This window comes from Brachycentrus maculatus, unplaced genomic scaffold (genome assembly GCF_059751285.1).
Source record: "Brachycentrus maculatus isolate JH-2025_06_01 unplaced genomic scaffold, ASM5975128v1 h1tg000333l, whole genome shotgun sequence".
In the NCBI taxonomy this organism is placed as follows: domain Eukaryota; kingdom Metazoa; phylum Arthropoda; class Insecta; order Trichoptera; family Brachycentridae; genus Brachycentrus; species Brachycentrus maculatus.
Window position 1 is genome coordinate 1 of NW_028281082.1, and position 21,455 is coordinate 21,455.

A 21,455-nucleotide genomic window follows, 5' to 3' on the forward strand; every position below is an offset into this window, starting at 1 on the left:
TATATATATATATATATATATATATATATATATATATATATATATATATATATATATATATATATATATACTCTGTGTTACATTACAAACGAAGTTCATAGAATTATTATATAATATGTGCGCATTGAGCTCTGGGCATTGCTGTGGGATTATCTCAAACTCTATCCAATAAATTTGTGCACATATTTTTTTGCATTTCAAGATAATTCTCGTGAAAATCTAAAGAAAATCATAAGAATAGATTATGTAAAGGTGGAAACGTACTATACAAATGACTGCAAAAAATCTGCGATCGCCTATCAATGCGCAGATCGCAGTGCGCAGGTTCAGGCTAAGAATTTAGTCCATAGACAAACACGATTTATATCACGTCTATAAAAAAATGCTCGTTTCTGAAGAGGATGGCTTTCATTATTTGAATTGAACCACCGCCAACTTCTAATTGGTCTAACTTCGGCTAACTTCATTCCAACGAACAACAATGGCGGCCAGACCTGTCAAATAAATTCAATAAGGATTTTCAATTACTGTTCATCTTGTTTACATTGTAAAGCGGTTGGATTTGATTTAGATAAAGTAATTACCTACTCTTTTATTATGTGATCACCTTGAGGATTGTATTTAAGTTATTTTTTGTTGAAAACCCTTGAGACAAATCATTTTGTCAACAACAATTCTTCAACCCAGATTTGTGAACAAGTATTTAAACACTTAAAATATTGTTAATAAATTAACTCGTCTAATTATAAGCTGAAAATAAATTTAAAAAAGGAAATTTAGTAGCGTTTCTCGAGTATGTGAATATAATCCAGGATTTAGACGTCACATACAAATTATATAGTTTCTGCTTAATAAAAAGCTTATTTCATCTCACTTTAGATGTCTCTGGTTACGTCTCTCTGTGAAATACTTGTGAATTCAAGCCCTTTGTTTCGAATTTTGAACAATATATATAAAAGTTCCAAGAATTTGAGTAGTGTGGTTGTAAATCATTGGTAGAATTGGTGAATGTTACACGTGTGTAAAGTGATCCAACTAGCCTTTGACGGTCGTAAGCCCCGTAAATGCCCAGACTTCCATATTCTTCTTCATCTATGTCAAGATGTCAAAAAAAACCTTTAATTTTACTTAAAGTTTTGCAAGTTTTAACATCATCAAAAAATGATCGTTAACTGGTTCCTTCTTTTCCAGATGTGGCGGAAGAAGATTCGGACGAAGATGAGGAAGTCGGAAGACACATGGGGAAGGGGAGAAGACGAGCTCAACTTCTGCGTCTTCTAATACTACCCTTCATCCCCATCATGGCCCTCATAATCCAAACCACCCTGGCTTTGAGGGACAGTTTAGTCTACAGATCGGTTGTCACAGAAGTGGAGGAACAGGTAGGTACTCTTTATTATATATAAAACCCTTATCCGCACCCAAATGGTGCATAGGGCACTGCGTCATATAATGCAGTGTTATCTTGATCGTTTACACATGAAGGAAAGGTGATCAGCCCTCCGCTTCAGGTACCAGTCCAGGATAATATTGAATAAATATTACAGTGAAAAAATCACTTATATTTATTTGAACCCCCCTGGGTATCGAACCCGGGACCTCCAGAACGGTAGCCGAGCGTGCTGACACTACGGAGGCAGACTCTTTATTAATAATAATAAATATAATATTATACACGCAGACCTCGCTTTGCGTCGTTACTGGATTAAGACTCATTTTCGCTGTGCGTCGTTGTTTTTTCAAATTGCTTTGTTTTTTTAAAATGATTATTCAGAGAATCATTTTTAAATTTTCTTAAAGGCAATTTCCCGTTTTGAAAATTTAAATTTTGTTTGAATTTCGGGGAATGTTTTGGAACGTATCAACGACGCAAAGTGAGCCAATTTTTTTCACCGCCGTTTTTTGTGAAAAATCGCCTCAAGGGCGCTTTACATATTACAGCATTTGCTCATTGCTGGGGGGAAACCACGTAAAACTCCTCAGAAGAAGCCGGAGTGTTGACTGTTGACTGTCGTCAACAGACCTTCCGTTCCACTAGAAGAAGGTTCGGCATTTTGTGTCCTAGCTTGGTTTATGCTACCAATGTCCTTCACTTTTTTATCATGTATGATACCACCTCCCGTGAGAGTTCCTTATGAACTATCACGGATGTAATGTCGGATATGTCCTCACCCAGGCTCCTGCTATTTTTAAACTAGGTCCATTTAAATAACAAACAATTAAGGAATTTATTTAATTTATAGTTTGATTTTAATTCAAGGAATTACTTTAGCGTTGGTAAATAAATTCATCCATAAATATTTACGTAAACACAAAATCGACTCCATATTGACAATTTATTATTATTTATTCATACACTGGATTGTTTACCCTACGGATGACATATTTCAACATGAGATGAAACATCTATCGTAATTTTATGAAGGAAGATGAAAAATTAGCATCCCAGGGCTAACGACCTTGCATTTGGCTGGCTGGGTGATCATTTTATTTATTATTTTATTTATTTATTTTATTTATTTATTTTCATAATACATAGATACATTCAATATACATATTCATTTCATATACACATTTATTATACGTATTACGGCTCTTTAGGCATGGCCTGTGTTGAGCCGAATACTAACATGGTAATACAAAGTTTATATATTTTTTTTTAATTTTTAATATATATATATATATATATATATATATATATATATATATATATATATATATATATATATATATATATATATATATATATATATATATATATTATTTTTTAATGATTAGATTATAAACATAACATACAGGAGATACAAAAATTATTTATGTTTTAAGGTTTTTCAATGTGATAATTACACCTGGACTTTAATTAATTCACTTTCCACCTTGTCCCTTCCAATGTTAAGTAACCATCGTCGGACACTGTTCTTAAAGACCTGATCACTCCTGGAAATCTTAATGGTTTCGGGCAGCAAATTAAATATTTTTGGAGCGAGGAATGAAAAATTTTTTTGGGCAAAACTTGTTTTAATGGCACTTGTGTAACGTTCAGCATCCATGTTGCATTCTTTTTTAATTTGTACACTCGTATATCCAATGGTGGATTCCTTTATGCTAGTTTTTAATTCATAGATTTGGAAGTATTGCTGATAGTGGAGACATCTGTTGAGAATTTTGCGAAGAATATTGTTGCAAATTAGAAGTTCTGACGCCCATAATAAACAATGTAATTGTTAACGGTGCGATTATTAAACATATAAAAAAGTATGGCAAAAGCGTGTGACCCCAAAAAAAAAATCAATAAAAAATAAAAAAATATTGTTTAAGTAAAATCACTAATATGGCAGGTATCACCCAAAATTGGGTGCTTTGCCAATAAATTTTAAAAAAAATGTAATTGTAAGGAACAAGGTTAACAGAAAATTAAAAACAAAGCTATTACAAAAACTATAGCATGGTATAGAGTCTGGACTACTCTTTCGGTGATTGTTTTAATCTTGCCAGATTTACACGGAATACATCTAGATCCTGTCTTGAGTGTACAAGACACATACAAAACATAGGACCATATTACCATAATTTGATTTATGGTAATGCTATGTATAAATTTCGTGTATAAATTTCCATCTGTGTATAACTAATTAACAAACCAACACTACACTACGCCATACCACTCTGTCTTTGCAAATATTCTTCGTTTCTTCCATATACATACATGCATCTCCTCACACATACCCGCCGATTATTCCGACTGATTATCCTGATCTGTTCACGCCCAAGTACTTGAAACACTTGATCATATTTTCCTTGGTCTTTCTCTGCTTCTATTTCCAATTAACTTCGACTCACATATTTTTTTCTCGTTCATTCGTTCGACATATACAAACCATTTCATAACTTTTGATATTTGAGCTTTTATCACTCATCAATTTTAGAGTCCCGGGAGCACAGACCAGAAATAAAATTTATTCAAAATCCCTAAATTGCACACCAAGTCCTACCAAAATTCAGTTTTAAATCGAGCCTGCAATATGTGCAATGTAATGCTTAATGAAATAAACATCAATAATGTTTCTTTTAATACGTTTAAGAGAAATATTGTTGATGTCAATTTGACTAGTTGACAAAGAAAATTTCTATTATTTGATAAAAATATATAATGTAAGTTTATTATATAGTTATACGGTCGATTTAGCTACGGTCGATTTATCGTCTTCGATATAGTGACGGTCGATTTAGCGACAGTCATTTTTGCGACGGTCGATTTATCGTCTTCGATATATCGTTCGATTTAGCGACGGTCGATTTAGCGACGGTCGATTTATCGACGATCGATTTAGCGACGGTCGATTTAGCGACGGTCGATTTAGCGTCGGTCATTTTAGCGACGGTCGATTTAGCGACAGTCTATTTAGCGACGGTCGATTTATCGTCTTCGAAATAGCGACGGTCGATTTAGCGATGGTCATTTTTGCGACGGTCGATTTGGCGACGGTCGATTTAGCGACGCTTGATTAAGTGACGGTCGATTTTTCGACGGTCGTTTTACAGACGGTCGATTTAGCGACAGTTTATTAAGCGATGGTCGATTTACAGACGGTCGATGTAGCGACGGTCGATTTATCGTCTTCGATATAGTGACGGTCGATTTAGCGACGGTCATTTTTGCGACGGTCGATTTATCGTCTTCGATATATCGTTCGATTTAGCGACGGTCGATTTAACGACGGTCGATTTAGCGACGGTCGATTTAGTGACTATTGATTTAACGACGGTCGATTTAGCGACGGTCGATTTAGCGACGGTCGATTTAGCGTCGGTCATTTTAGCGACGGTCGATTTAGTGAAGGTCGATTTAGCGACGGTCGATTTATCGTCTTCGAAATAGCGACGGTCGATTTAGCGATGGTCATTTTTGCGACGGTCGATTTAGCGACGGTCGATTTAGCGACGCTTGACTAAGCGACGGTCGATTTTTCGACGGTCGATTTAGCGACGGTCGATTTAGCGACGGTTTATTAAGCGATGGTCGATTTTCCGACGGTCGATTTACAGACGGTCGATTTAGCGACGGTCGATTTATCGTCTTCGATATAGCGACTCGGATAACGCTAATGAGAGCTAATGCGATATGGTCACTTCGGATGCCAAAAAGTGAATAAATATTTTTTAAATCCTGGTTTCTTTTATACCCTCAGGTAGTATGGCTAATGATTATTACTTGGGGGTAGTATAAGGTCATAATTCAGACATCGATATTTGAAGCCTATGACCTATTACCGGCCCACTATGATGGAGCTGTTTCGATGGGAGCGCGAGCGGCCGTTAACCAGCATTTCCTACTCGCAGAATGTTATTTAAAAATAAAAATGAGTTTTTTTTACAAAAAATTGTGTTGTTTTTTTATGTGAATTTGCTTAAAGTATCCATAAAAAATATTTTGTAGGTACAGTAACACACGCCATGATTAGTAATTATTACGATGACCCCCTACGACCGCTCTTCTTAGGCCGCCGTCCGTCTGTGCTGCGATATCCGCTCTGCATTCGATCCTATATCGCTCACTCCTTTCAAGAACATCATAAATCAAAAAACTTGATTTTTCAGGAGAACGTTTTTAATGTTTATAAATATAATACAATGTATTAAAATAAATATCAAGCCACTTCTTGAACTTTTTACTGTAAAACAGATCTTTTTAGGTAAAACTTGAAGGTTTTTTCTCCATTTGAAAAATATTTAGAATATTTAAAAAAAAAATTAAACAATACCTTTTCTTCAAAATGCAAAAACAACACTTTCTGCCCTGTAGCGGGTAAATATTAAGTTAAAATATGCCTCTTTTGCTGAGATACAGTACATTTTCTGGGCATTCCGAAAACATGCACAACTGAAAATTTACGATTTTTGATTTATGACGTTCTTGAAAGGAGTGAGCGATATATCATGATGGGTCGCACACAAGTTTTATATATTTTTATTTTGCTCCCGATCCTTATAGAATGTAAAAAAATAATAATAAATGTGTGCGGAAAAAAGTTCACTGTGTTTCAGGGGTAGTATCCACATACCATACGTGTCATGCGTCCCACGTGCGTTCTGCCATGAAGGTATAACTTCCGAAATCACAATTTATCCCTTTATTGCATTCGTTTCCACGTCATTGACTCCAATAACGAGCCAATGACGTTTTCGTCACAGTTTCGCTACATTTTCGATATCAAATATCCGAATCATCAACGGATAGATTTTACATTATCTTTTTGATATGTGAGCGATAAATCCTAACAGGAAAAGCTGATTTTTCATATTTCAGCTATCATCTCAGCGTTTTCATATTAGTATATTCGGAGAGCGAGAGCTCGTCGTGTCATTGACTTGGGAATATCGTACAAAGTACACATTTTTATTTAATATTTTCTATGGAAAATATTAAATATTTATTAAGATAAAATACTCAATTAACAATGTTTTGATTGTATTAAATGATGTCAATTTAAACATTTCATAGTTTATCCATCATATCGCTCACTCCTTTCAATAATGTCAGATATCAAAAAACTTGATTTTTCAGGAGATCATTTTTTTTATGTTTAAAAATAAAATGAAATGTATTAAAAATAAATATCAAGCCACTTATTGAACTTTTTACTGTGCAACATATCTTTTTAGGTAAAACCTGAAGATTTTTACTGCATTTGAAAAATATAATTATATTAATTAATTAAAAATTAAACCATACCTTTTCTTCAAAATGCAAAAACAACACCTTCTGCCCTGTAGCGGGTATTTATTACTTATTTTTTTTTTTTTACAAAAATGTTAATAAAATTAGTATATAACCACTCACCGAGATTTTTGCGTCTACCGGTTTCGAGACGTACCCGTCTCTTCGTCAGGACAATCACTAACACAGCATGCAAACAATACTACCCTTCACCACCATAGCACCATTTACACACTCAAAACTACACAAAATGTCTAACACATGCGATTTTTGGTCGACCCGAAGACCAACATGCACTATAGTTTTCAATACAGACATGCGTTACGAGCCGAGGTTAAACGTATATTAGGAGCCGAGGTTAAACGTAATTATTAAGTTAAAAATATGCCGCTTTTGCTGGGATAAAGTACATTTTTGGGTATTCCGAAAACATGCATAACTGAAAATTTACGATTTTTGATTTATGACGTTCTTGAAAAGAAAAGTTCTCATGTCGCTCAAATGAGCGATATGAGTACTCGTATGTGAAGCTGTAAAGAATCTTGTCGGTACTACGAGTATATGTGCATACTGCGGACGCCACGCGCCGTTCATGACTTGATTAATATGCGACACCCTCGTGTATTCGATACATCGTAGGACTTTTATCAACCTTTATTTTTAACAACCTCAATGGCGTCTCGTGAAAAATTGTAAATAAAACGATAAAATTTTATTATTTATATTTCATCATACACATAATTGTAAATAATAATAATGCATCTTCACTCAGTTTTCCCGTGCCGAGGGAACATTGTCTATGTTCCCTCTGATAAGAAATAAAAAATAAAATAAAAATTAAATTAATAAATAATAATTAGAAACAGCTACTACCCCCTCTTCAACCTTCAACGTCCCCAGGACCCAACTCTAAAATTTAGAATTAGCTTCACATACGCTGTTTGAAAATGATGCGGAATGCATCGAAACACGTGTCACAATAGATTTTAAGAAATAGTGGTATTTACTAAGTAAAATATTAATTAAAAATAGTCTCAATAAGTAGTTTAACTAAGTGTTGAAATATTTAAAGTATCAATTCATATTATGTAATTTAACATTAAAAAAAATTGATAGGCACTACTGCGTGAACACAAGTGTAAGTATGACGTGGCTCGCAGTCTCATGTGTCAGGACGAATAATTTCCCTGTGGCGACCCCTAATGGCTTATCACCGCGAGCCGACCCACTTGTTAGACGTGGATTTATTTGCTACACTCGAGGGAGAAAAAACCGATATTAAATTTGTGTATTAAGTTTCGTCGGACTTCATAAACAACCCTCATTTGAGTGACAGCCTGACTAATGGACACAAACTCAATTAAAAGAGTAGCGGAAGTTGTAAACAGTCGATAAAACACACTTCCGGTATGAAGTTTTCCACTTTGAGTGGATAAACAACTTGAAACAGATGTTTAGAGGTGGCAATCATTGCCAATTAGGAGTTTGTAACCCGAAATTAAGCCAGCCAAATACTTTTTTTAAAAGCCATGTTTTCTATTTTTTTTATTATTTAAAAGTATTCCGTCGATAAAACAGTGTGCTACAAAGTAAAACCAAGATGGCGACTTCACGTCAGTTTTTTTTGAGAACTTGATAAATTTATAAGTGTCGCTGTACGCAAGTATTTTGAATCTTTTTACATATAACTTGAGAATAAAAGTAAAACTACATATGTATGTAGTTTTACTTTTATACATACATGAGTTAAAATATGTGCAAGCGTAATTATTTTGATAACAATTAATATTTTTCATAACATTTTGAGTGTCCAAATACTAACGTTGTGAATAAAATAACTGCTCAAATCATCACATGTATAGTGTCGTGAGATTAAAAGTAAATGCAAGAGTTTCAGAAATTGCAAAAGTTCACCAATAATTTCAGTGGTGTGGTTGTTAATCACGGGTAGGATGGCGAATGTTGCACGAGAGACCACTAAACCAGCCTATGATAGCCAGGTCTTAAGCCCTGTAAATATCCAGACTTCCATATTCTTCTTCATCTATGTTATGATGTAAAAATTCAATTAAAAAAAAATTAAACTCATAGTTTACAGATTTTTATCACTAGTGAAGGTTTTAAATATTATATTTATATATATATATATATATATATATATATATATATATATATATATATATATATATATATATATATATATATATATATATATATATATATATATATATATATATATATATATATATATATATATATATATATATATATATATATATATATATATATATATATATTTATATATATATATATATATTTTTTTATTTTATTTATTTATTTATTTATTTTCATAATACATAGATACATTCAATATACATATTCATTTCATATACACATTTATTATATGTACGTATTACGGCTCTTTAGGCATGGCCTGTGTTAAGCCGAATACTAACATGGTAATACAAAGTTTATATATATTTTTTTAAAATTTTTAATATACATATATTTTTTTAATGATTAGATTATAAACATAAGATACAGGAGATACAAAAATAATTTATGTTTTAAGGTTTTTCAGTGTGATAATTACACCTGGACTTTAATTAATTCACTTTCCACCTTGTCCCTTCCAATGTTAAGTAACCATCGACGGACACTGTTCTTAAAGAAGCAGCAAATTAAATATTTTTGGAGCGAGGAATGAAAATTTTTTTTGGGCAAAACTTGTTTTAATGGCTGGGCCAATGTAGTTTTTATTTAATGCTGCCCGGGTTCGAATAGTTTGTTGCGTTCTAACCTTTTCCATTTTATTCCAGAAGTGAATCAGTACTTCCTTGACGAACAGTTGCCGTACGTCTAGTACCGTATAGCTTGTAAATAGCTCATATATATATATATATATATATATATATATATATATATATATATATATATATATATATGTGTGTGTGTGTGTGTAATGTGTATATACACACACACACACGTGTATGTGTACTTGTGTGTGGGGGTAAATCGAATTAAACTCATTTTAGCTGGGGATGTTTTTGGTGACATGAAAAATTATTGTGGATCTCATTTTGTGTTGGTTACATCTCGTATTACGCTCGGTGGTCGCCATAGCGACGGGTCGGCGAGCCAGTGTCGGATTATACAATACAGTAAACCCCCCTATTACGCTGAGATAAGTACCGCTCTATCTATCGGAGAGAACGTTGTGAAGCTTTTAAATGTTTTTAAATTGTATTTTTATTTAATAATGACTCATTTCGGTCGATTCAAATTCGGTCGATTCAAAAATACAATCAAAAACATTAACCTCTTATAACGTTCATTCCGATAACGCGGTACCCATCTCAACGTTAGTAGGCTAATGCGTAAAGGAAACTAGCCGTAACTCAAGTTTCGGCCGTTTGGCGTAACACGGGTCTTTCCTTTATTGAGATATTCACTATCCAAGTAGCCGCAAAATTGTATTAATTTGATATATCGCTCACTCCTTTCAAGAACGTCATAAATCAAAAATCGTCAATTTTCAGTTGTGCATGATTTGGAATGCCCAGAAAATGTACTATATCCCAGCAATAGATGCATATTTTTAACTTAATATTCACCCGCCACAGGGCAGAAAGTGTTGTTTTTGCATTTTGAAGAAATGGTATTGTTTAATTATTTTTTTAAATGTACTAAATATTTTTCAAATGGAGAAAAAACCTTCAGGTTTTACCTAAAAAATCTGTTGCATAGTAAAAAATTCAATAAGTGGCTTGGTATTTATTTTTATTACATTGTATTATATGTTAAAACTTTCAAAACGTTCTCTTGAAAAATTTAGTTTTTTTTATTTATGATGTTATTGAAAGGAGTGAGCGATATGTTAAGATGATGGTTTATTATATAAAGTATTGTATTGTATGTATTGGCGAAAAGCATAATTTTATGTTTACTATAAACGCGTTTATCTCAAAACTAATGTTTTCAACTTGCGGCTATTTGCCTTTGCACATTAGTAGGGGGGTTTACTGTACTTGGGTACTATCGGGGGTCACCGGGTGGTATCGTGATCGCCCAGATGGCTGATGTGAACCGTAAGCGAAATTTGAATGCAAATGTTTCTGATTATCTCTTCATTCAGGTCAGCAGAGCCACGGAGCTGGGGAAGCTGGTGACGAGACTGCAGCTGGAGAGGTCGGAAGTCGCGTTCTTCATATTCACCAACGGGAGCAATCTCAGGTATGTCCAATTTCATTTTTAATTTAAGTTTTTTAAGCTCATTAAAAAAAATACCCTTCGATTTCAAAGCTTTCAAAAGAGGAAGATATTGAAATGGCATCAAAGGACATATATAGGACATAAAGGAGAAAGTGACCAACTAACAAAACGTAAAATGTTCAGGAGGGCCATTTAAGTCACTATTACTTGGCAATAAAATAAACATCAATGCAGTTAGTCATTTTTTATACTTCTAATATACTACACTTCCATGTTTAAAATTCTTTGGGATTTTTTTCAGGGCAATATTGACTAGGATATTTCATAAATTAATGTTAACGTGGCTATATTCCTGTCATTTATTTAAATTTTATTTGGTAAATACTAATATTGCTTTAAATCTATTATTACACGTGTTTCGATGTTTGAAAATGATCGAAACACGTGTCACAACAGATTTTAAGTAAAAGTGGTATTTACCTAGAAATATATCAATTTAAAATGCAGACAATGTGACTTAAATTAATGAAAATTTGAGATTAAAAAAAATACATTCAAAAATATTTTTCAAGTCTCTAAAACATTGTTCACAAATTCTGAGTTTAACTCAATTTGGTAGTTAAAAAATGTAAAAATTTCTTCTTTTTTTAATTTCCAGGAGCAACCTGACACAGCGTTTCGCCGTGACCGACGCGGCCCTGGAGCAGCTGGCCGCCTGGCCGCCCATCACGCTGCCGCCCGAGTCCACCCCTGTGCCGGAGCCGGCCTTCCGCCTGCGCTTGTCGCTGCTGAGGTAACAAAACAAAACCACTAATAAACACAAGTTTCTAAAACAAATAAATACAAGTTTCTAATACAAATAAATACAAGTTTGAAAAACAAGTAAATACAAGTTTCTATAACAAATACATACAAGTTTCTATAACAAATACATACAAGTTTCTAAAACAATTATATACAAGTTTCTAAAACAAATAAATACAAGTTTCTAAAACAAATAAATACAAGTTTGTAAAACAAATAAATACAAATAAAATAAATAACGTTTCTACAAAGTGAGTATCGGGTAAATTGAGTGTCGGATTGTGGTCCCGTGGTTAGTATCGCGGACTCTTAAGTTTCTTTAAATTCCTCGATTCGAACCCACTCTACCACAATTTGATGCCTTATTCTATTAATGAGCCGCTTAGGCTCACAGATATATAATGAAATTAAAATATTTGTGGAAATAATAAAAACACAAATATTTCCCTTTACAAAAAAAATAGTAAAAAAATAATAATTTTCTACATATGAATACAAACTTCACTTTTTTTTTAACCCTTATCCGCACCCAATGGTGCATAGGGCACTGCGTCATATAAACGCAGTGTTATCTTGATCGTTTACACACGAAGGAAAGGTGATCAGCCTTCCGCTTCAGGTACCAGTCCAGGGTAATATTGAATAAATATTACAGTGAAAAAATCACTTATATTTATTTCACCCCCTTTGGGACTCGAACCCGGGACCTCCAGAACGGTAGCCGAGCGTGCTGACCATTACACTACGAAGGCGGACAAACTTCACTTACAATTTTTTTTTTTAAATTCATAATTTTTTTGCGGTTTTATTATAATTTTTTTATTATTGTAATTTTAATTTCATTATATTATATAAAACATGGCTGACTAAGTATTCCCCCCCTTATTATTTTAAGCTGGAATAAAAAAGTTGTTATAATTTTTTATAAACTACATGTGGAGAAAAGAGGATGAAATGTGCATATTGGAGGGCTTATTACTAGAAAGCAACACCTTCCAACCAACCGATAACAGACTAGTGATATTAGTCAAAACGTTTAATACCTTATACATGTAAAAATTTATTATTAGATTAAAACCAATATTTTTAGCTTTTCCACTTTTTTATTTGACCAGCGACCGGGTTTCGTCGTTACCGACATCATCAGACTGGTCAGATGACTAGTCTGATGATGTCGGTAACGACGAAACCCGGTCGCTGGTCAAATAAAAAAGTGGAAAAGCTAAAAATATTGGTTTTAATCTAATAATAAATTTAAAATGCAATTCCATCACGAAGTGTCAGTGGATAATATAAACCTTATACATGTAGCTATATTTTGAATATTTAAACCACCAACATAAATCAGAATCCCAAAATATGAAAAATTGAAAAAGTTCCACTCAAAAAACTGATCTAAGGCGCAGATGTTAATAAATTCATACAAGTGGAAATATCTCGAAAACAATGCACTTTTACCAAGGTCATATTTTTATTTTTTGGTGAGCCATAAGCTGGGCTAACACCCCTTAAAAGGAATAGGTTGCTTTATGGGACACCCTGTTATATAGGTTAGTATCTTGCATGCATCTAAATAAAAAGCCTCTGCTAAAAAGCTTTCTCAAATAAACCGTAGATAGCCCCCTGCGAATTCAAACATGAAGCGTCACGAGATTGATATATGTATGTTTTAAATTTGAGTATTGCTGTTGTCAAACATGGGTAGAATGGTGAATGATTCACGTGTTGATTGATCGCTTAACCAGCCTATACATATATGTATTGTTCAATACCTTGTTGTATGCTATACTTAGTATTATAATTGCATACGAGCTTATTCTAAGCTCTTAAAGAGACTTTAAGAGAATATACCGTAAAAAAAATTGACTAAAAGGTCACTCTTTCTTCTTGTTTTTCTTTCTTTAAATGACTTTTAAAAATACGTTTTTTTTTCGCCCTAGTGAAGGTAAATTGTTCATAAGGATAAATTGTCAAAAGGAAGTTAACTCAACAAAGCGTATTTATCATATCATTCTAAGCAGGTACTAAGTTTTAAAAAAATCACCTTATATGTAATTATGAATGCCATGGTTTACGAACTAACACGTTGTACTGATTTCAATAAAAATAAAAACTCAAATTGATCTCTCCATCTATGTATGATTCTAAGTAGGTACTCGGCTTTTTTCAAAAACAATTGATAGGAAAATAATTTCGAAAATCATGGTTTATAAACAATCAAGGAGTACTGATTTAAATAAAAAGAAAAATTTGTATCCTCTCTCATTCTGTGTATAGTTCTAAGTAGGTACTGAGTTTAAAAAAATCACCCAGTATTTATTAATATCATGGTTTATGAACTACCATGAAGTAGGTACTGGTTTAAATAAAAATTAAAACTCATCGCTCTCTAAATACATGTATGATTCTAAAAGTAGGTACTTAGTTTTTTTTAAATCGCTTCTTAATTATAAAAAAATGTAAAAAAATAGTCTTATAGCCCGTAAAATACGGCCTTGAAAATATTAATAAAAGGGTTTATCTCCATCGTTCATTGCGTAGGGAGTCCAGGGTACTAGAGCCAGGGTGCGGTGGAATTCAATATAAGGAAAGCCATCCACAAGTGGCAGTTTGTATTCCCGTCTGCGCCGTGCGGAGTACATCTCGCTATGGGAAGCGTGACGTCACGCCATGCCATGGGCTGTGGAGTGAGCACATCATTCTCAATTAGGTCGAATCAGGAAATACGGGTTCGATAAAAATAAATTTGCCTTTTGTATGGCGGCGGTGCTGAGCGTCTTGCCGATAGCGGAGAAGACCTGCAGGCGATGGAAACATGGGTGAATAACAAGGGTGGCGAACCCGCGGCCCGCGGGTGTCTACTTGCGGCCCGCCGAGCATTTCACATATTTTTTCTTTAAGTGTACATGCCTAAAACCACCGAAAGAACAACATTTTTCAGACAATTTCAAGACCCATATAATGACGTCAAGTAGTAAAGAAGAGTAACAGAAGAACTGAGAAGTTTTCTGATTATTTTTTGCATTGCTTGTCTGAACTCTAAATTAATAAATGTTTCATTTTCATATATCATATATGTATATATATATATATATATATATATATATATATATATATATATATATATATATATATATATATATACATATATGATATATGATATATATATATATATATATATATATATATATATATATATATATATATATATATATATATATATATATATATATATATATATATATATATATATATATATATATATATATATATATATATATATATATATATATACATATATATGTTTGATTTGAATAAAAGAATAAAAAAAAAATTACGACCCGGTGTAAAATGTCATTTCTCAAATCTGGCCCGGCTGCTGAAAAGGTTGGCCACCCATGGTGTATAATTTGTGCGACGCATGTGATTTAATCACTAAAAAACTAAAACCCTCACAAAAAATATTCAAATATCGTTTAAATATTCATTATTATACCATATTTTATCATTTTGATGAATTATATAAATATAGATTGTAATTACGTAAGCACAAATATTGTTTTGTTTAATTGATTTTAAAAATTAGGTCAGTGTTTGATAATGTCTTAATAAGACGAAACGCGTCACGTATTAACATAACATAAATAAATGTAGAATTCAAATCCAATAAGCCTTGTTTAATTTTGGATATTTTACCCAACAATTCAAAAAAAATATGTATCCATGATAAAATGTGCCAGAACGCCGTTCCACCGCATTACATGAAAAAAGCCCTGATTACTGATTAGTTTTGGATAAAGATTTATACGCATTGAAGGGAAGCCAGAGTAAATTAAAATTTTGTTGTTAATTTTCTGCAAATGTCTTTGCACTGCTCCGTACCTGTCTGCTGTGCTGGTCGGGGTTGTAGAGGCGTCTGTGTACCGGCTAACGTCGGGTCGGAATCGGATCTAGCTGACTAACTGAACTATCTAACTACTAATCCCTTCCACTGCCTACACCGGGGCGCTTCTAGAAAATTTGGTGGTGGTCTTACAAACTTGTATTTATTTGGATTGGCAGTGACAGGGATATTGAAAGCTTTTAAATGTAAATTCACAGTAAAATCGGGATACAGTTTTATATTATTATTTTTGACATCTCATCAAAGATGAAGAAGAATATGGAAGTCTGGGCATTTACGGGGCTGACGACCGTCATAGGCTCGTTTAAGTGATCACTTTACACACGTGTAACATTCACCAATTCTACCCATTATTGACAACCACATCACTCAAATTCTTGGAAGTTCTATATATATATGAACCAATTTAGAAACCTTGTTCTTGAATCACTAGAACTTCACTAGAGACATCTATTGGTGAGATGTAAAGAATTATATTATATTACAGTTTTATATTGTTTCACATTTTAAATAAATTTCACAAATTAGTTTTTAAAAAAAATTTGCTTAGCAAGAGCAGATCTGTCAGGAAGCCTAGATGCTTCTGTATCAGATCTGGGCATGCGGTGGGACAGCTTTCAATAAGACCATGATCTGAGAGGTGTATGAAGTTTTCAAATAAAGTTTTTAAATTCATGCCTCAGTTTTTCTCAGTCTTCCTCTGTCTTATAACTTTGTTTTACCGTTCTTTTAATGTCACTGTCACTGCCAATCGAAATAATACAAGTTTGTTAAATCTAATTTAAGTGGACAAACTCAGATTTGTGAAAAAGATTTGTACACGCTCAAAATATTGGGAGACCTTGATGTTTTCGTTAGAATGCTAGAATTGAAGTAGTCGCTTCATCCCCTAAACTTTAACGGGACAGATAGTTACTTTAATTGGAGTTTTCACCAATTTCCAGACCATAACTTGCCGGTGAAGCCGTAAATGTCCTGAGGCGCCCTATAAAATTAAGATTAAGTGTCGAAATGCAAATATTCACTCAACTAAGGAGCTCGCTCAGAACTCAATTAGGTAGAAGTGGGCGCGTTATGTTTAGTCGAGTTGATAATAATCGCTTGAAGATATTATAGCTGCTGTAAGCAGAATTTGAAATGAATACCTTCGCATAAGACCAGTGGACGCTAGTACTTTTAATAGACACGGGTAAATGAATGAAATAACCGAATTAAATCATGTATTAAAATGACCAATATCCTAAAGCATTGTTCCGCAAAGTGTGTGCCGCGGCACACTGGTGTATTGTGGTGATTAGTTGGTGTGCTGTGGAAAAAAGTCTAAGTAAATTTTCAAATATTCTTTGAACAATTTTTTTTTTTAATATTGTCATATTTTTTTAAACATTTTAAATTACAGTGTCAGAAAAAATAAAACTTACGACGTTTTGCTTGGCGACACGTCTTGGAAAATGCACTCAAAATTACAAAAACGTGATCACTGACTATTTGATATCTTACTAGCTTAATATTGCCCTGGAAAAAATCCCAAAGGATTTTAAACTTGGAAGTATAATATATTGACTTGTTAAAAATATGACTAACTGCATTGATGTTTATTTTCTTGCCAAGCAAAAGTGATTTAAATGGCCCTCTTGAACATTTTACGTTTTGTTAGTTGGTCACTTTCTCCTGTGCGACTAAAAGATGTATAACGAGTTTAGAAAAATATTTTCATCATTATAATTTTTTGCATTGTTTATTGGTAACAAAAAAAACGTGAAAATATCGTACAGATGATAACCTTGGATCTCGGAATAATTGTACACACGCAGCTCTTAGACGCCTGTCGGTTCCCACGCTTAGGTACATATCGCTCACTCCTTTCAAGAACGTCATAAATCAAAAAACTTGATTTTTCAGGAGAACGTTTTTAAAGTTTAAATATATAACACAATGTATTAAAAATAAATATCAAGCCACTTATTGAACTTTTTACTGTGCAACAGATCTTTTTAGGTAAAACCTGAAGGTTTTTTCTCCATTCGAAAAATATTTAGTATATTAAAAAAAATAATTAAACAATACCTTTTCTTCAAAATGCAAAAACCACATTTTCTGCCCTATAGCGAGTAAATATTAAGTTAAAAATATGCCGCTTTTACTGGGATATAGTACATTTTCTGGGCATTCTGAAAACATGTACAACTGAAAATTGACAATTTTTGATTTATGACGTTCTTGAAAGGAGTGAGCGATATATTCGTCCTAAAAGGGTGACAAACAAAGAAAATCGTCGGTCTAGCATGTGAGGATGTGTAACCTACCCTGCCCTACCCTCTTATTATCTGCCCTGTCCACTATTCACCCATTAAGTGAGATCACGTACTAACTGATAGCTTAAGGGCTATCATTCCATTCCTGATAATTACGCTCGCGTGGTCGGAATTATCATTAATATCAATAACATTATCTTGTCTGAAATCATAATGTCAGAAAAACGGCTCCTACATTTATCGCTTGCGTTATCCTTATTTTTCTTATAAATAATAATAAAATTGAATGCTTGGAACAGAGTACAGTGGAACCTCTCATAACGAATTTAATTCGTTCCAGCATCTTGCCCGTTACGCGAAACATTTTTCCCATAGAAATTAATGTAAAATACGATAATGCGTTCCAGGCCGAAAGAAAACTTAATTTTTTCTTTTATATTCTTTAAACGTTTATTCAAATAAAATAAGGTACTTATAAATTTTTAAGGGGTGTAAAAACTTAATATAATTTAGATTAGAAAAAAAACGTTAATAAAAATATGAATTTATGACAAATAATCAATATATTTTAACTAGATAACTTTTTTAAGACATTTGTTTTTTATCCGACGCTTCAAAATTTGGCGAAAATGTGTCACAGCATTATCATTGAATAAATGTATAGCGCGAATAGCCACTTCTTTATTAGGGTGATCATTGTTAGCTTTCATAATTTGATCGATAATGCTTTTTTTTATTGGAAAACCAACAGAATATTTAACAAAAATAACGTAATATAATAAAATTAAAAAATAACATTTCGATTAGAGGTTTTCACTTAAGTAATCTAAAAATAAAAACAAACTGTCATATACATAACAGTATAACTATATAATAAACTTACATTACATGTTTTTATCAAATAATAGAAATTTTCTTTATCAACTAGTCAAATAGACATCAACAATGTTTCTCTTAAACGTATTAAACGAAACATTATTGAAGTCTATTTCATTAAGCATTACATTGCACATATCGCAGACTCGATTTAAAAATGAATTTTGGTAGGACTTGGTGTGCATTTTAGGTATTTTAAATAAATTTTGTTATCTGGTCTGTTCTCCCGGGACTCTAAAATTGATGAGTGACAAAAGCTCTGGGCAATCTACATAATATTAAAAATTTATACAGGAAAATAAGGTCAGTATTGTTCCTACGTGTTACGAGCTTCTGTAAATTCATAAATTCATTCTTATCTCAGCCTTGCATCATTTCCTTACATCTCCATTCGAACATCTGTCATATTCGTACGCGTACATACATCGTTTTGACGCACATTTCAACTGCTTGTATTTCCTGTATCACTCAAATTACGAACTACTAAAAATAATCTTTAATTTCATTTCCATTTATATTGTAAACCAGCACTTATATACTCGTTTAGTTCTGCAAAAACACGGAACTCTTTAGTTAATTGGATATTTCCTGACATTCCTTTCTACGTCTATTGTGTTTACTTCATATACAGTCGAACTCGGTTATTGCGAACACGGTTATAGCGAGATCTCGGATACAATGAGGAAACTTTCGTCGATATTTTGGTTTCTAGTTTTCTTCATACATTTGATCACGGTTAGAACGAGCAACTTCTCGGCTATAGCGAGCAAAAAGAGATCGCCTTTTTTTAAATGTTGTAAATATTTTAATGTTTTAAAATATTTTCGACCTTAAGCAATAAAATCTAACCGGGCAATTAGACCGTTGCCGCCGGGATCGGATTACGTTTATGACTCTATATTGGTATTGTCACCGATAGTAAAAAAAGATTTCACGCATATGGGTTTAAATTGGATGTTGCAAATTGTAAGCTTTGTCATGTCTGTAAAGACTTACTTTATTACAATAAATAACTTATTTTATAGTTTTTGAACATCAAGTTTCGGAGATTTTTGCGATAGTTTCCATATTTTGGATGTTCTATGCTTACTATGGACATTTTATAATAAAAATTACGAGGTGGGAAATCTCAAATTCTAGAGCAGGTCAGTAAAAACAAACCCTCGAATTATCAACATATCTACTACTAGTAAAAAGTGTCTCAATTCGTGAAAAGGCGGAAATTATTCGTGAAATAGAACATGACGCGAATAATGTAAAGTGAATAAGAAGCGAAAGCGTATAAAAACTTTTCATCATTCTCATTGTCAATGTTGTATTTTTATCTACATTTAAAAAGAACACCACGGACTCGAAAAAAAAACTGTGATTGTACGAGTTATGATAAAACTGCTACAATGGTTTTGTACTCAACCAGCACAGGATTTTCCAATTTTTATAGAAATACTGGATTGACAGAAAAATATGACATGTGTGTAATGGGTTAATTGTAAGAATTTTGTTTCATTTGCGACATATTGTGTTATGTAACCATTTTAGATAACATACTTAATGTGATGGGGTTTGTTTAAAAAAAAACCTTTTCTCGGATGTAACGAGGAACGGTTATAACGAGCAAATTCAGCCGGTCCCTTCATCCTCGTTATAACCGAGTTCGACTGTATGTATATGTACAGTATATACAGGTTCCTTGTTTGCAAGGGTTGTATGAATAGATAATGATGTACCTATAAATTGTGGAATAAAAGCCAGCTAACAACTCCGATAATTGCTCATATTTGCACCTTCTGAATTAAGTTTATTATCTCAACAGGGTTTGTTTGATGTCGTAGTAGCAATACAATTTTGAAAAATGAAGAAAAACTCATACTTAACATAAACATATTTTTTTGCAACAATACGATATTTTTTACAATTAAAATGTAACTTTGTTTTAAAATTACTATAAATATGTTTTTATAACTTGATTATAATGTATTATTAGATTAAAACCAATATTTTTAGCTTTTCCACTTTTTTATTTGTCCAGCGACCGGGTTTCGTCGTTACCGACAAAGCTAAAAATATTGGTTTTAATCTAATAATAAATTAAAAATGCAATTCCATCACGAAGTGTCAGTGGATAATATAAATCTATTAATTATAATGTGTACCGGTTTCGAAGCTAGCCGCTTCTTTATCAAGACTGATTAATATTAGTGTTAATCAGTCTTGATAAAGAAGCGGTTAGCTTCGAAACCGGTAGACATTATAATTAAGTTATAGTAAAATATTTATAGTGATTTTAAAACAAAATTACATTTCAATTATAAAATGTAAAATCACAAAGTTGGTGCTTCAAATATAAATTATGTACGATATTTTTGTTTACATTTTAATTGTGTACAAATACTTGCCCACAAATCTGGATTATCTCCGCTTAGGAATTATTTTCAACATTTAACATCTCAACATATATGAAGAAGAATATGGTAGTCTGAGTCATTTACAGGGCTTACGACCGTCATAGGCTGGTTTTGAGTGATCACTTTACACACGTGTAACATTTACCAATTCCACACATGATTGACAACCACACTACTCAATTTCCGGAACCCCTAGATATATTGATCAAACTCAACATGTAAATCAGTTAATTGTATTTTTTTTTTATTCATTTAATATATTTACATTTTTATTTATAACA

General features: G+C 32.6%; 1 protein-coding gene across 1 annotated transcript in view; it reads left to right on the forward strand.

Annotated features, from left to right (window-relative positions):
• The first annotated feature begins 476 nt into the window (after positions 1 to 476).
• The window catches only part of LOC148304112 (uncharacterized), a 34,134-nt gene continuing 13,155 nt past the window's right edge, over positions 477 to 21,455 (forward strand). The window contains exons 1-4 of the mRNA XM_088268825.1: positions 477 to 576; positions 1,192 to 1,382; positions 10,854 to 10,951; positions 11,589 to 11,723. Coding sequence (XP_088124951.1) covers positions 1,239 to 1,382; positions 10,854 to 10,951; positions 11,589 to 11,723 — 377 coding nt within the window. The 5' untranslated portion in view covers positions 477 to 576; positions 1,192 to 1,238. The remainder of the gene's footprint in view (positions 577 to 1,191; positions 1,383 to 10,853; positions 10,952 to 11,588; positions 11,724 to 21,455) is intronic.